Genomic DNA, 13,265 nt, shown 5'->3' on the forward strand with positions numbered 1-13,265 from the left:
CACTCCATTCCCACCAATCTCTTCACCCCCTCTGGGCATTACCACTTGGGCAGTGCCAGAGGCCAGGCTGGCACTGTCAAGCTGGCAGCTTGACCAGGGGGCACCCTCCCTAACCTCCAATCTCCTGGGGGCATCAACAGCCACAATTCGAGGGGAGCTGTTATAAACCCTGCTAGAGTGAATCTTTCCTAGCAAGCCCAGAAACTTCAGTCTGGCAGGAGCATACCACTGCCCTAACTGCCATACTGCCCTTTTACAGTTAAAAGAATAAAATAATCTCAACTCACCTTTCCCTCACAATAACTTTTTTTGGTTAGAGGAGGAGGTAGGGAGGGAAACACTGAAGTAGTAATTTGGGTTTAAATGTTTTTGACAACAGCTCCTCGAGTATTTGGGACGTGTGATCAAAACATCAGGCTGCCAGAAATTTTCTGCAAAGGTCAAGGCTATTACAGAGACAGCCACACCTCAGAATGTCAACCAGTTGTGACCTTTCCTAGGATTGTTGAACAGAAAATATTTTTGAATTTTAAAACCATTGCATAACATGATGTGCCAAAGTAAGCATTGGAAGTGGTCAAATCAACGTAACAATCATTTTCTGCAAGCTAAGGAGGCTTTGCTCAAATATGAAGCCCTCATGCATTTCGAACCAAACCTACCCCTATGGTTAGTGTGAGGCGCATCTCTCTATGGTGTTGGAGTAGTGGAATCCCACATCATGCAGCTGGGTGAAGAAAAACCCATTGCTTTTGTGTCACAAACATTGAGCAAAGATGAAAGTAACTGCACACAAATCGAAAGGGAATCCTTAGGGATAATCTTTTGAATAAAGAGGCTCCACCAATTCCTGTATGGAACAAAGCTCACACTGTTAATGGACCATCATCCATTAACGACATACAGGAATTGTGTTACTGATAGCAAATAGAATGCAGAGATGGGCATTACTTTTGCCTGCCCATAATCATACAATTGACAATCAAGTTTTCATTGTAATGCAAACAATGCAGGTTTTTACGATTACCATGATCAAGTATTTCATTAGCAAGTAATTCAAGCCAGAGCATTTTCTACCTTGAACAGGTAGACAGTACACCCGTCATTTCAAACCAAGTGACAAAGTATACTTGAAGCCTTTCGGTACTTTCCGAAGTAATGATAATGGTGCTGTGAGGCAAAACCTCAGAGTCAAAGTCTGACTTGAAACTGTACTCCATTGGAAGACTGGAATTGACTGGGGGCTCACAGTGATCATTCAACCACCATTGAGAAGAATGAGCATTGAACCATTATGGAATTGTGTGAATGAAAGAGAAAGCAAGGAGTTATTTCTGGTTTCCTGGAGATAGAGAAAGCTCAAACACCCTTCGTGAGCGCAGGTGCAAATTCTGCCACGATTAGCACCGCTGCATTCTTGGGAAGAGGTTCTGTAATGGGTGCACATTGACTTTGCACGACCTTTAGAAGGACACATGTTCCTAATAACAATTGATGCTCATTTAAAGTGGCCAAAAGTTGCCATAATGAAATTAATTTCATCAGGAAAGACGATCGAGAGATTAGAAGTCTTTGTAGATCTGGATTCCCGGAGCAATTGGTAAGTGATAATGGACTACAGTTCACCTCCCAAGAATCTGAAAGTTTCTTGAAGGAGAATGATATACAACACATCAGGCCTGCATCGTTCTATCCCACTATCAACGGACTAGCAGAACATTTAGTGCAAACGATGAAACACACATTGAAAGCAACCAGGGAACAACATTTGTTGCACAAACTTCCAAATCAACTTATACTACATGTAGAAATACTGCTCATTCAACAACAGAAGTTTCTCCTGCATGTTTAATGATGAAGGGACACTACGTTCGATATTAGACTCATTGAAATCCCTAAAAATGAAAGAAACAGTTCAACAGAATCACCATAGAATCCCTACAATGCAGAAAGTGGCCACTTGGCCCATCAAAATCTTCACTGACAACAATCCCACCTAGGCCCAATCCCTGTAACTCCACATACTTATCCTGCTAATCCCGCTAACCTATGCATCCTGGGACACTAAAGGGCAAATTAGCATGGCCAATGCAATTAACCCGCACATCTTTGGACTGTGGGAGGAAACTGGAGCATCTGGGGGAAACACACACAGACACAGGGAGAACATGCACACTCCACAGAGACAGTGACCCAAAATCAGGTTCCTGGAGCTGTGAGGCAACAGTGTTAACCATTATGACGCCCAGAAACAACAAGGTCAGATAGAGCAGTGGGTTAAGAAAAAGAAAAACATTGTATCTTCCACCAAAGACAAGGAGCGTTGGCCAGGAATTACTTGACAGAAGATGAATGGGTCGCTGCCACAATCCTTGCACAGACAGGACCTGTATATTGTCCAGAACCCAGATGATGTCATCTGGAGGAGGCATGCAGACCAGTTGTTGGCGGGGAGAATGGATCTGTCCAAAATAGAACTTGCAGCAAATTTGAATTCAACTGTACAAAGTTCTGGCTTGCATGATTCTGAATCCCTGACACCAAGAGATTGTTGAGGACAACATTTCACCTTCAGACCAAGCACAGGATCAACCTCTAGGTACAAGGTTGACATGGGTCAGACCAACCACTGATGACATTCAAAGTGGAAAATGCCAGAGATTACAACTAGTGCAAAGAAACAGATGTCCGAGATTTGCTATCAATCTTTCTGAGAATGACAACCCCCAAGCTGTCTGGCTTATTGATTACTGTTACCCTTGCTTAAAATTTGTTAGGGATGTTCAATTTAAAAGGAGGAGGAGGTATTACGTATTTGTATTGAGTCTTAGAAGCTGCACTGAGCATTAATATATTTTTGGAAATGATGTCACTACTACATCACAGGTCGCTAGTGCAGAAACTGCAGAACGAAGCAGCAGCTTATACTGAGGACGCCTTGTAAATAAAGCTCCATTAGTTTAAGCATCAGTTCCACAATGCACAACAAGCATTGTGCATCTCTGGGTCACAGAATTAAGTTGGCAGTGAGGCGCTGGCTAAAAAGAGCTCTCTAATGAAGGTCTTTAACTGCCTCAGCATGGATTTTCCTGCAGCGCTGTTTCTGTTGCCATTGCTGCTTTGGGACTACATTGACTTTGATCACACAGCAGATTAGATAATGACCATCCAGCAATCACCAGCTCCTGTTATGGTGTGGGTGATCCGCATGCCTTTGCAGTTCCTCACTCAGATGATGACGTACTTGAGCAGATGTCAATTCTTGGAGCGTGGATGCTGCCATAAGGCAACAACTTGTTCTGAGTGAGCAAGGTATTGGTTATGACAAGGCTGTGTTCTATGCATTTTGTCAAGAACAGGGCACCATTGGCGTTGAATTTCTCTACCCCCTTTCTGCCAATTACATCACCCCAGATGTGTCCTTTCCAATTCTGGCATTGAAGTCACTGGGGGGGAATCAGATTGTCATCCATGGGGAGGTGGGTCAAGGATTGTTCAAGGTGGGAGTACAATTCCACTTCTGGCTCGTCTGTCGCTTCCAGCATTAGGGCAAGTGCGCTCAGGATCGTAGCACAGTGGTACGGAGCTAGGGTGAACCAAAAGGTCATGGGGCATTCACATATTCACAAAGGGAGTTTCAGGATAACTAGTTGATTTTTAATGGTGAAGCGAACCCCATGAAGGTGGCAATCCTCTGGTTTATCTTTCCAGAAGTAGGTGTAACTGCCACCTTGTTCCTTGAATTGGCCTTCCCTTGCCTACCAGGTCTCACTTATGACAGCAACATCAATGCTGAAATGCCTGAGCTTCCAGACAATGATAACATTATGGTGTTCTGGTCTGTTGCTGTTGGGGTGCCCATGAGGGTCTTGACATTCCAAAGCCTAAACAAGATGCGTGTGTGTGAATTCTTTTAATGTGGGGTGTCATAGCATACCAGCTACCATGCAAGCTTGACGGAGTATGGCCATGGTCTAGATCCAAAACAACAGGAGACCAGACTTGGCTCTATGGGCCTAGGCCATACAGATAAACACACAGCTATTGCTATCTTTTCTCCTTCCCTTAGGCCCCTTCTCCCTGGGATTCATAAAGTACAGTGGCGTTCTCATGAGCTTGAGGGTGGCATCGGCCTTTCTTGCAGTCAATGGACCCACTGCTCCTCTCTCACTTTTGTGGATTCTTTTCTTGTTTGCACTTCTGGGTGCTGCTTACTGCCCCTGGGTTCACTTTTCATCTGCTCAATGGATACGATCTTCACCTCACGGCAACTGAGAGAAGATTTTGACACAGTCAACCGTGGGATTATAGAACATTCTCCTTCATTTTGGCTCATTGAAAATTTTGCCATCATTTTCTGCGAGCTCCATGATGACATGCAAGCCTTGATCCTGGCCAGTGAATCCACCACAGACCCAATTCATGTACAGACTGAAGTCAATGCTCTTCTCAATCTTCTTGACTGCAATGCTCCATTTCACCTTCAGCAAGCTCCCGCTGGAGTGACGTTAGCTACAGAATGAATGGGAATCTGTTTTACTTCTATCACCTGTAGGTCATATCCAAAGTTATCTCATCCTTTGTCTTTGAACTATAGTATACAGGCAAATCTTGCATCTGCTAACACTTAGAGACCAAACTCTACACTATTGTCAACACCTTCAATAAAGTGTATGAAATATTCATAAGACTAAGGTCTTCTATCAATCTGTCCCTGCCACACAGCACTGAACCCCTGGTTATCAAAATCCACAACAAGGCCTTGAACATGGACCACTTTCCATAACTCAGGAGTCAACCGCCAACAAGGGCGGATATAGACAGTGAGGTTGATCACCAACTTCAGTGTGCCAGCAGAGCCTTCAGTTGCCTGAGGAAGAGAGTGTTTAAGACTAGAGCCTCAGACTCAGCACCCAGTTCATGGTCTGCAAAGTAGTAGTGATACAAGTCCTACTCTGTGATTCAGAGGAATGGATTATGTACAGCAGGCATCTCAACACCCTGAGAAGTACCAGCAGCATTGCCTCCGCAAGATACTGCAACTTCACTATAGATGCACCATTGTCAATTTCCTCACTCAGATCAATATTCCCAGCATCAAAGCATTTATCATGTTTGATCAGCTCTGTTGGGCGGGCAACATCGTCCGCATGCCTGACATGAGACTTGCAAAAAAAATGCACTGTACTTGGAACTTCAACACGGCAGGTGAGCCGAGGAAATACTTCAAGGGCACCCTGAAAGACTCCTTGAAAAAGAGCAACATTCTCACCAACACCTGGGAATCACTGACCCAAAATGAAGAAAAAGCATCTGGGAAGGAGCTGAACATGAAGCCAAACAGTGACAGCAAAAGGAGCATATGCAACCTGGAATCACATCCACCACTCCTTCAACCACTGTCTGCCATAACTGTGACAGAGACCGTAGGTCAAACATTGGACTTTTCAGTCATCTGAGAACTCTGCTTAATCTGGAAGCAAACCATCCTTGACCCCAAGGGATTGCTTAAGAAGAAGACCATAGACCTGGGTTGTGACCTGTGCAGCCAGACCCAGAAAAAAAGAAACTACTTTCAAGAGTGAGTATGTGTAAAAATCTATCAGATTGAAAGCCATATAAAAAGATTAAGCTGGGCTAAATCTATTTGAGTTTAAGGCAGAAGCTCATTTTGTTTAGAACCATTGTCTTATTTGCTTAGTGTATTTAGCCATTGTTGTTTATGTTTGTTTTGTTCAAATTTATATGGTATGGATTATTTTGGTATTTCAATTTAATCTTGGAGACTTGGAATCATGGAGCCTGCCCAACAGAACTGATCGAACATGACCTATGCTTAGATGCTGGGAATGTTGATCTGAGTGAGGATACTGTCAATGGGGAATCATGTTTGACATATTTGATTGAGTTTTTTGAAGGGGTAACCAAGAAGGTAGATGAGGGCAGTGCAGTTGATGTTCCTGCATGGACTTTAGCAAGGCCTTTGACAAGATACCACACGGTAGGTTGTTGCAAAAGGTTAAATCTCACAGGATCCAGAGTGAGGCATATAAATGGATACAAAATTGGCTTCTTGACTGAAGCCAGAGGGTGTTGTAGAGAGTTGTTTTTCAAACTGAAAGCCTGTGACCAGCAGTGTGCCTCAGGGATTAGTGCTGGGCCCACTGTTATTTGTCATTTATATCAATGATTTGGATGAGAATATAAGAGGCACGGTTAATAAATATGCAGATGACACTAAGAATGGTGGCACAGTGGACAGTGGAGAAAGTTATCTCCAATTGCAACAGGAACTTGATCAATTGGGCTAGTGGGCTGACGAATGGCAGATGGAATTTAATTCAGACAAATGCGTGGTGATGCATTTTGGTGGACTGAATCAGGGCAGGTCTTACTCAGTTAATACTAGGGCATTGGGGAGAGTTACAGAACAAAGAGATCTAGGGGTACATGTTCGTAGCTCCTTGAAAGTGAAGTCACAGGTGGACAGAATGGTAAAGAAGACATCTGGCATGCTTGGTTTCATCAGCCTGAACACTGAATACAGGAGTTGGAATGTCTTGTTGAAGTTGCACAAGACATTGGTAAGGTCACACTTGGAATAATACTCTATGCAATTCTGGTCCCCCTATTATAGAAAGGATATTATTAAACTAGAAAAAGTGCAGAAAAGATTTACTAGGATGCTACCAGGACTTGACTGATTGAGTTATAAGAAAAGGCTGGATAGACTGGGACTTTTTCCTCTGGAGCATAGGAGGTTGAGAGGTGATCTTATACAGGTTGATAAAATAATGAGGGGCATAGATCAGATAGATAGTCATTATCTTTTCCCAAAGGTAGGAGAGTCTCAAATTAGAGGACATAGGTTTAAGGTGAGAGGGGAGAGATACAAGAGTGTCCAGAAGGGCAATTTTTTCACACAGAGGGTGATGAGTGTCTGGAAAAAGCTGCCAGAGGTAGTAGTAGTGGTGGATACAATTTTGTCTTTTGGAAAGCATTTACATAGTTACATGGGTACAATGTGTATAGAGGGATATGGACCAAATGTGGGCAATTGGGATTATGTTAGGAGTTTTTAAAAAAAAGGGCGGCATGGACAAGTCGGGCTGAAGGGTCTGTTTCCTTGCTGTAAACCTCTATGATTCTACGACTTGCTGCTTATTTTCTTACCCTTGGTTCTTCCATGCATTACATTCTTCAAATGTTTACTGTTTATCAAACCAGATCCTAACAAGTATTTGGCATGTCCAGTATTTTGATAACTGGCATAACACTAATTGTCCAAGTAAATCACAGAGACAGGGTAAATATTATATAGGCAACTAACCTTCTAAAACATCTTTCTGTTCCTCAGTTAAAATCCTGAACGACCTTCCTAACAAGGCTGTGGGTACACCTATATTGACTGCATCAATTCAAGAAACTGACCAATCATCACCTTTTCAAGAACAACTGTCCATGGATAATAAATGCTGGCTTTGCCAGTAACACTCAGGTCTCACAAGGGATTTAAAAAGATCAATATAGTCATAAAATTTATTGAAAATTTTGGAAATAAAATTGAGTCTGTTTAGACACATTTTTGCTGATTGTTGACTTAAATGAATTTTACCTTCCTCATTACTTAAAATTCAAATTATCTTTGTTCCCTTTAATTATTTATTCTCCTTCTGGGTCCAGTCATAATCTCCACCCCTTTAAACAAATGGCATAAAACTTAAATGTCAATGTCCCCAAGTCTCCATTTCTACCACTAGCAGCAATTCATTCCTTACCTCCAGGACATTATCTGATTTATTAACTCTTTTTCATAACCAGCATCGAGAGTGATAGAATATCTTGTTGGAGTACTGTTGTGATTAGAAAAGGAGACAGCTAACTGAACTGGGAAAGGATGATGGAAGACGAACAATCATATGAATTATGGGGCAATTGTTGCTTGGGTGATTCATGCAGGTTATAAATTCACATTTTCCCCTCCCACTCATCTTCAGTGACACCATGGGAGACATACAAATGAAAATAATTTACCTCATGGTAAGTGTCCTCCAACTCTCCATCATAAATCCAGCGGTAGAGGAAGTTAAGAATGGGGTGCGATACAAGGCTCAGAATGTGTTGCACTAGTGATCTCATGTATGGGTCTCCTGTTTTAGTATAAGCATGGACTGCAGATGCTAATTCTCCACCTTTCCTCCCTGAGCAGATCCAAACAGGAATATTAATTTAAATTTAAATTACAGCATCCTTTCAAGATATTAAAAAATATATCCTAAGCTCCTTTAAACTACAAAATATTCTCATTCAGGATGGAACTGGGTTAATCTTTGAACACTTTTATGAAGAGATATACAATGCAAACTTGCACCTCCTAACCCAACAGCATCACTTTCAGTCTGTTCCCAGGAATGCAAGTGAATCCCCACTTGATTTCTACCACCTGCATACAAATTAACACCATCAAAACATAACTAACATAAAGCATCCAAAAAAGATTAAACTTTTGCACAAACTGAGGCAAGTTACTTATCACAAAATTTCCAACCTCTGGCCTGCTCTTGTGCAGTCAGAAGTCTCACAACACCAGGTTCAAGTCCAGCAGGTTTATTTGGAATCACAAGCTTTCATACTGTGACTCACCTGATGAAGGAGCAGTGCTCAGAAAGCTTGTGATTCCAAATAAACTTGGTGGACTTTAACCTGGTGTTGTGAGACTACTTACTGTGCCCATTCCAGTTCAATGCTGGATCTCCACCTTATTGTTGTTGTAACCACAGTATTTATATGGCTGGTCTAGTTCAATTTCTGGTCAAATGGTAACCCTTAGGATGTTGATAATACTTTCCACCTTCAAAACACTCTATTACCTAGAAGGACAAGGGCAGCACATGAATGGGAACACCACCATCTATAAGTTCTCCAAGACACAAAGCATCCTGACTTGGAACTCTATCGCCATCCTTCACTTTTGTTTAGTCCAAATCTTGGAACTCCTTTTCTACCAACACAGTGGGTGTATCTATACCACACGGACTGCAGCAGTGATTCACCACAATTTTTCAAGGGCATTTAAGGATAGGCAATAAATGACGGTCTAGCCAAGGATGTCCGCACTCTGTGAAAGAACATTAAAAACAAATCTGTGGCTGACTCATTATTCCTCCCTAGGACCAATGCTCCATACATTTGACGATACATATAAGGATGGGAGGTTAACTTTCCTTGCTGCTGTTGGACATTGCACTGCTGGTGACTGAGTTTTCCACCAACAGCCCAGACCGCTGACTGCAGTTTGGTCCAGAACCATTTAGGTTGCTTTCTCACTTTTTTGTTCCTCAATGCTAGACTCTTTACCCTTTCTATACTAAACACCATTTGCCACTCCTCAACCCACCTCCCCATAATAAATAGTTTCCTAAGGTTTTGTATTGTCTTATCTTCCATTTTAATGCTTCCTGATGCTAACCTTTCCGTTTTGTTTCCCTTTTTAGCTCCAAAAACAAAATACCACCATTGGCCTCCTTTACCTCTGCTAGTGATCCTTTACCATTCTGATTCAGTTCTTTTCACAATCACCCTTAGGGTATTGCAGATTAAGTCATTTCAAATCTACTTTAGGCACTCACCTCGTATTCCAGGACTTTCTACCTTGTGGAATAATTGATAGTCTAGCATTGTACCAAAAGCCTTGCTGAAATCTATAGCTCTATAACCACAGTTAATGAAATATTCATACGAGACAGAAAAATTTTGGCTTTCATTCGTGTTAGTAAATAAAGAAAAATGAATGTTAACATCCAATCTGGAATTGTAAAATCTGCCTAATGTGTTAAAATCAGGCTCTGTTGCTTGAACAAAAACAGAAAATGCTGGAGAAACTCAGCAGGTCTGGCAGCATCTGTGGAGAGAACAGAGTTCTATTCTCTCTCCACAGAGGCTATCAGAACTGCTGAGTTTCTCCAGTATTTTTTGGTTTTGTAAAGGGGAGGTCATGTCTTACTAACTTGACCGAGTTTTTCAAGGAAGTGACGAAGATGATTGATGAGGGTAGAGCAATGGATGTTGTCTACATGGACGTCGATAAAGCCTTCGACAAGGTCCATCATAGCAGACTGTGCAGAAGGTGAAGTCGCTTGGGATCAGGGGTAAGCTGGCAAGGTGGATACAGAACTGGCTCGATTATAGAAGTGACATAGAGATGCCGGCATTGGACTGGGGTAAACACAGTAAGAAGTCCCACAACACCAGATGAAAGTCCAACAGGTTTATGTGATAGCAAGCGCTGCTCCTTCATCAGGTGAGTGGGAGATCTGTTCACAAACAGGGCATATAAAGACACAAACTCAATTTACAAAATAATGATTGGAATGCGAGTCTTTACAGCTAATCAAGTTTTAAAGGTACAGGCAACGTGAGGGGAGAGAGCATTAAGCACAGGTTAAAGAGATGTGTATTGTCTCCAGACAGGACAGTTAGTGAGATTTTGCAAGTTCAGGCAAGTCGTGGGGGTTACAGATAGTGTGACATGAACCCAAGATCCCGGCTGAGGCCGTCCTCATGTATGCAGAACTTGGCTATCAGTCTCTGCTCAGCAACTCTGCGTTGTCATGTGTCGTGAAGAGTGTGATCTTCGGGTGAGTGTTCTCCAAGGCGGCACACGAGGACGGCCTCAAGCGGGATCTTGGGTTCATGTCACACGATCTGTAACCCCCACGACATGCCTGGACTTGCAAAATCTCACTAACCGTCCTGTCTGAAGACAGTTCACATTTCCTTAACCTGTGCTTAATGCTCTCTCCACTCATTGTCTGTACCTTTAAGACTTGATTAACTGTAAAAACTCACATTCCAATCATTATTCTGTAAATTGAGTTTGTATCTTTATATGCCCTGTTTGTGAACAGATCTCCCACTCATCTGACGAAGGAGCAGCGCTCCAAAAGCTATTGGCGTTTGCTACCAAATAAACCTGTTGGGCTTTAACCTGGTGTTGTAAGACTTCTTACTCAATCATAGAAGACAGAAGTAGCAGTGGAAGGGTGAGTTTCTGAATGGAGGGCTGTGACAAGTGGTGTTCACAGTAAGAAGTCTGACAACGCCAGGTTTAAGTCCAACCAATTCAATTAATTGGTTGGACTTAAACCCAGTGTTGTCAGACTTCTTACTGTCTTTACCCCAGTCCAACGCCAGCAGCTCCACATCATGACAAGTGGTGTTCCTCAGGGATCAGTGCCGGTACCTTTGCTGTTCGTAATATATATAAATGATTTGAAGGAAAATGTAACTGGTTTGATTAGTAAGTTTGCGGACGACACAAAGGCTGGTGGATTTGCGGAAAGCAATAAGGATCATCAGTGGATACAGCAGGATATAGATCGATTGGAAGCTTGGGCAGAGAGATGGCAGATGGAGTTTAATCTGAACAAATGTGAGGTAATGCATTTTGGAAGGTCCAATAAAGATAGGAAATATACAGTAAGTGGCATAATCCTTAAGAGTATTGATAGGCAAAGGGATCTGGGTGTACAGGTACACAGGTCACTGAAAGTGGCAATGCCGATGGAGAAGGTAGTCAAGAAGGCATGCGGCATGCTTGCCTTCGTTGGCCGGCGCACTGAGTTTGAAAATTGGGAAGTCATGTTACAGCTTTATAGAACCTTAGTTAGGCCGCACTTGGGATATAATGTTCAATTCTGGTCGCCACACCACCAGAAGGATGTGGAGGTTTTGAAGAGGGTACAGAAAAGATTTACAGGATGTTGCTTGGTATGGTGGGCAATAATTATGAGGAGAGGTTGGAGAAACTTGGTTTGTTCTCACTGGAGCGATGGAGGTTGAGGGGAGACCTGACAGAGGTCTACAAGATTATGAGAGACATGGACAGAGTGGATAGTCAGAAGCTTTTTCCCAGGGTGGAAGAGTCAATTGCTAGGGTGCATAGGTTTAAGGTGCGAGGGGCAAGGTTTGAAGGAGATGTACGAGGCACGTTTTTTTTACACAGAGAGTAGTGGGTGCCTGAAACTTGTTGTCAAGGAAGGTGGTGGAAACAGATACTGTAGCTTTAAGGGTTGTTTGGACAAATACATGAATTGGACGGGAATAGAGGGATATGGTCCCCGGAAGGATAGGGGATTTTAGTTCAGGTGGGCAGCTTGGTCAGTGCAGGCTTGGAGGGCTGAAGGGTCTGTTCTTGTGCAGTAATTTTCTTTGTTCAGATTCCAGCATCCTCAATATTTTGCCTTTATCTGTTTCTTGAAACCCTTCTGCTGCTGGTTTTGTATTCCAGTTGACTTTTTTTAAATGAGATAAAAACACAGAAAATTCTACTTCAATTTACAATTACAAAACGATACAGTAACTGAAACAAAATAGTGACTGACCTTGGCAATGATCGACAAGTGCTGCAAGTGTTTTCAGTCTCATCTTGGGATCATAAGTCCAAATTAGTAGGCGGCGCAATGTTAGGCTACTTTCCAGGCCAACATTTACTCCTTGGTCATCTTCCAATTGTATCTACAGGTTTCAATTTGCAAGAAAATGGCAAATGAACTTCAATTACAACTATACAAATTACAGGAAATCACAAATAGGGCATAACATATTGCACACAGTACTCAGGAGAATTTATTTACTGTCTTCTCTACTGCTGAGTTCAGCTGTCACCAAACCTCAATAAATCCAACTGCAGTTTCCTAAAGCATCTGAAGAAAAAATAAGACAATTATTTCCAATGATAGACTTCATCCCTGTTCACATGCCTTCCTCTTACAGCTTTTCCCAAATTACATGGGGTCATCACAATTCTGGTTGATTACTCCTTATTTTTCTTTGATTCAAATTGTGGTTTGAAAGTCCAATGCCCTTAATGCCATGAAGCCTCCTATTTTTGTTGAGCTAAGGATAAGCACCAAGGTATGTTGGCCTGCTGGCGCGTGTGATCTCTATTCATCTGTTATGTACTATAACTATGATGCCCAATGTATCTGGTCAGTTTACTTTACCTCTATTTATAGCTTTAATTTATATACTGCTACAAAACAAAGCTTCAGAGAATTAATTATTGTCTTTCCCACTCATCACTTATTACTTCTTCCTTGGTCAAAATTGTCTTTTATAATTTGTGCTATCAGGAGAGTGCCAGCATGGATTCATAAACAATAGCAAATATCTGATTAATATGATTAAATTTAAGAGATAAATGAAGTAGCTGACAAGAAAATGGGCTTTCAGAAGACATTCAATAATGCTCTCATTTAAGACTG

At 42.0% G+C, this 13,265-nt stretch overlaps 1 protein-coding gene across 1 annotated transcript in view; it reads right to left on the bottom strand.

The window, feature by feature from the left end:
• The window catches only part of tubgcp3 (tubulin gamma complex component 3), a 130,710-nt gene that overhangs the window by 39,041 nt on the left and 78,404 nt on the right, over window positions 1-13,265 (bottom strand). Inside the window, exons 10-11 of the mRNA XM_080182694.1 lie at window positions 12,384-12,516; window positions 8,035-8,201 (exon numbers count right to left, since the gene is read on the bottom strand). Coding sequence (XP_080038820.1) covers window positions 8,035-8,201; window positions 12,384-12,516 — 300 coding nt within the window. The remainder of the gene's footprint in view (window positions 1-8,034; window positions 8,202-12,383; window positions 12,517-13,265) is intronic.

The sequence above is a fragment of the Carcharhinus amblyrhynchos genome, unplaced genomic scaffold (assembly GCF_965287045.1).
Source record: "Carcharhinus amblyrhynchos unplaced genomic scaffold, sCarAmb.v2.hapA scaffold_80, whole genome shotgun sequence".
Taxonomy (NCBI): domain Eukaryota; kingdom Metazoa; phylum Chordata; class Chondrichthyes; order Carcharhiniformes; family Carcharhinidae; genus Carcharhinus; species Carcharhinus amblyrhynchos.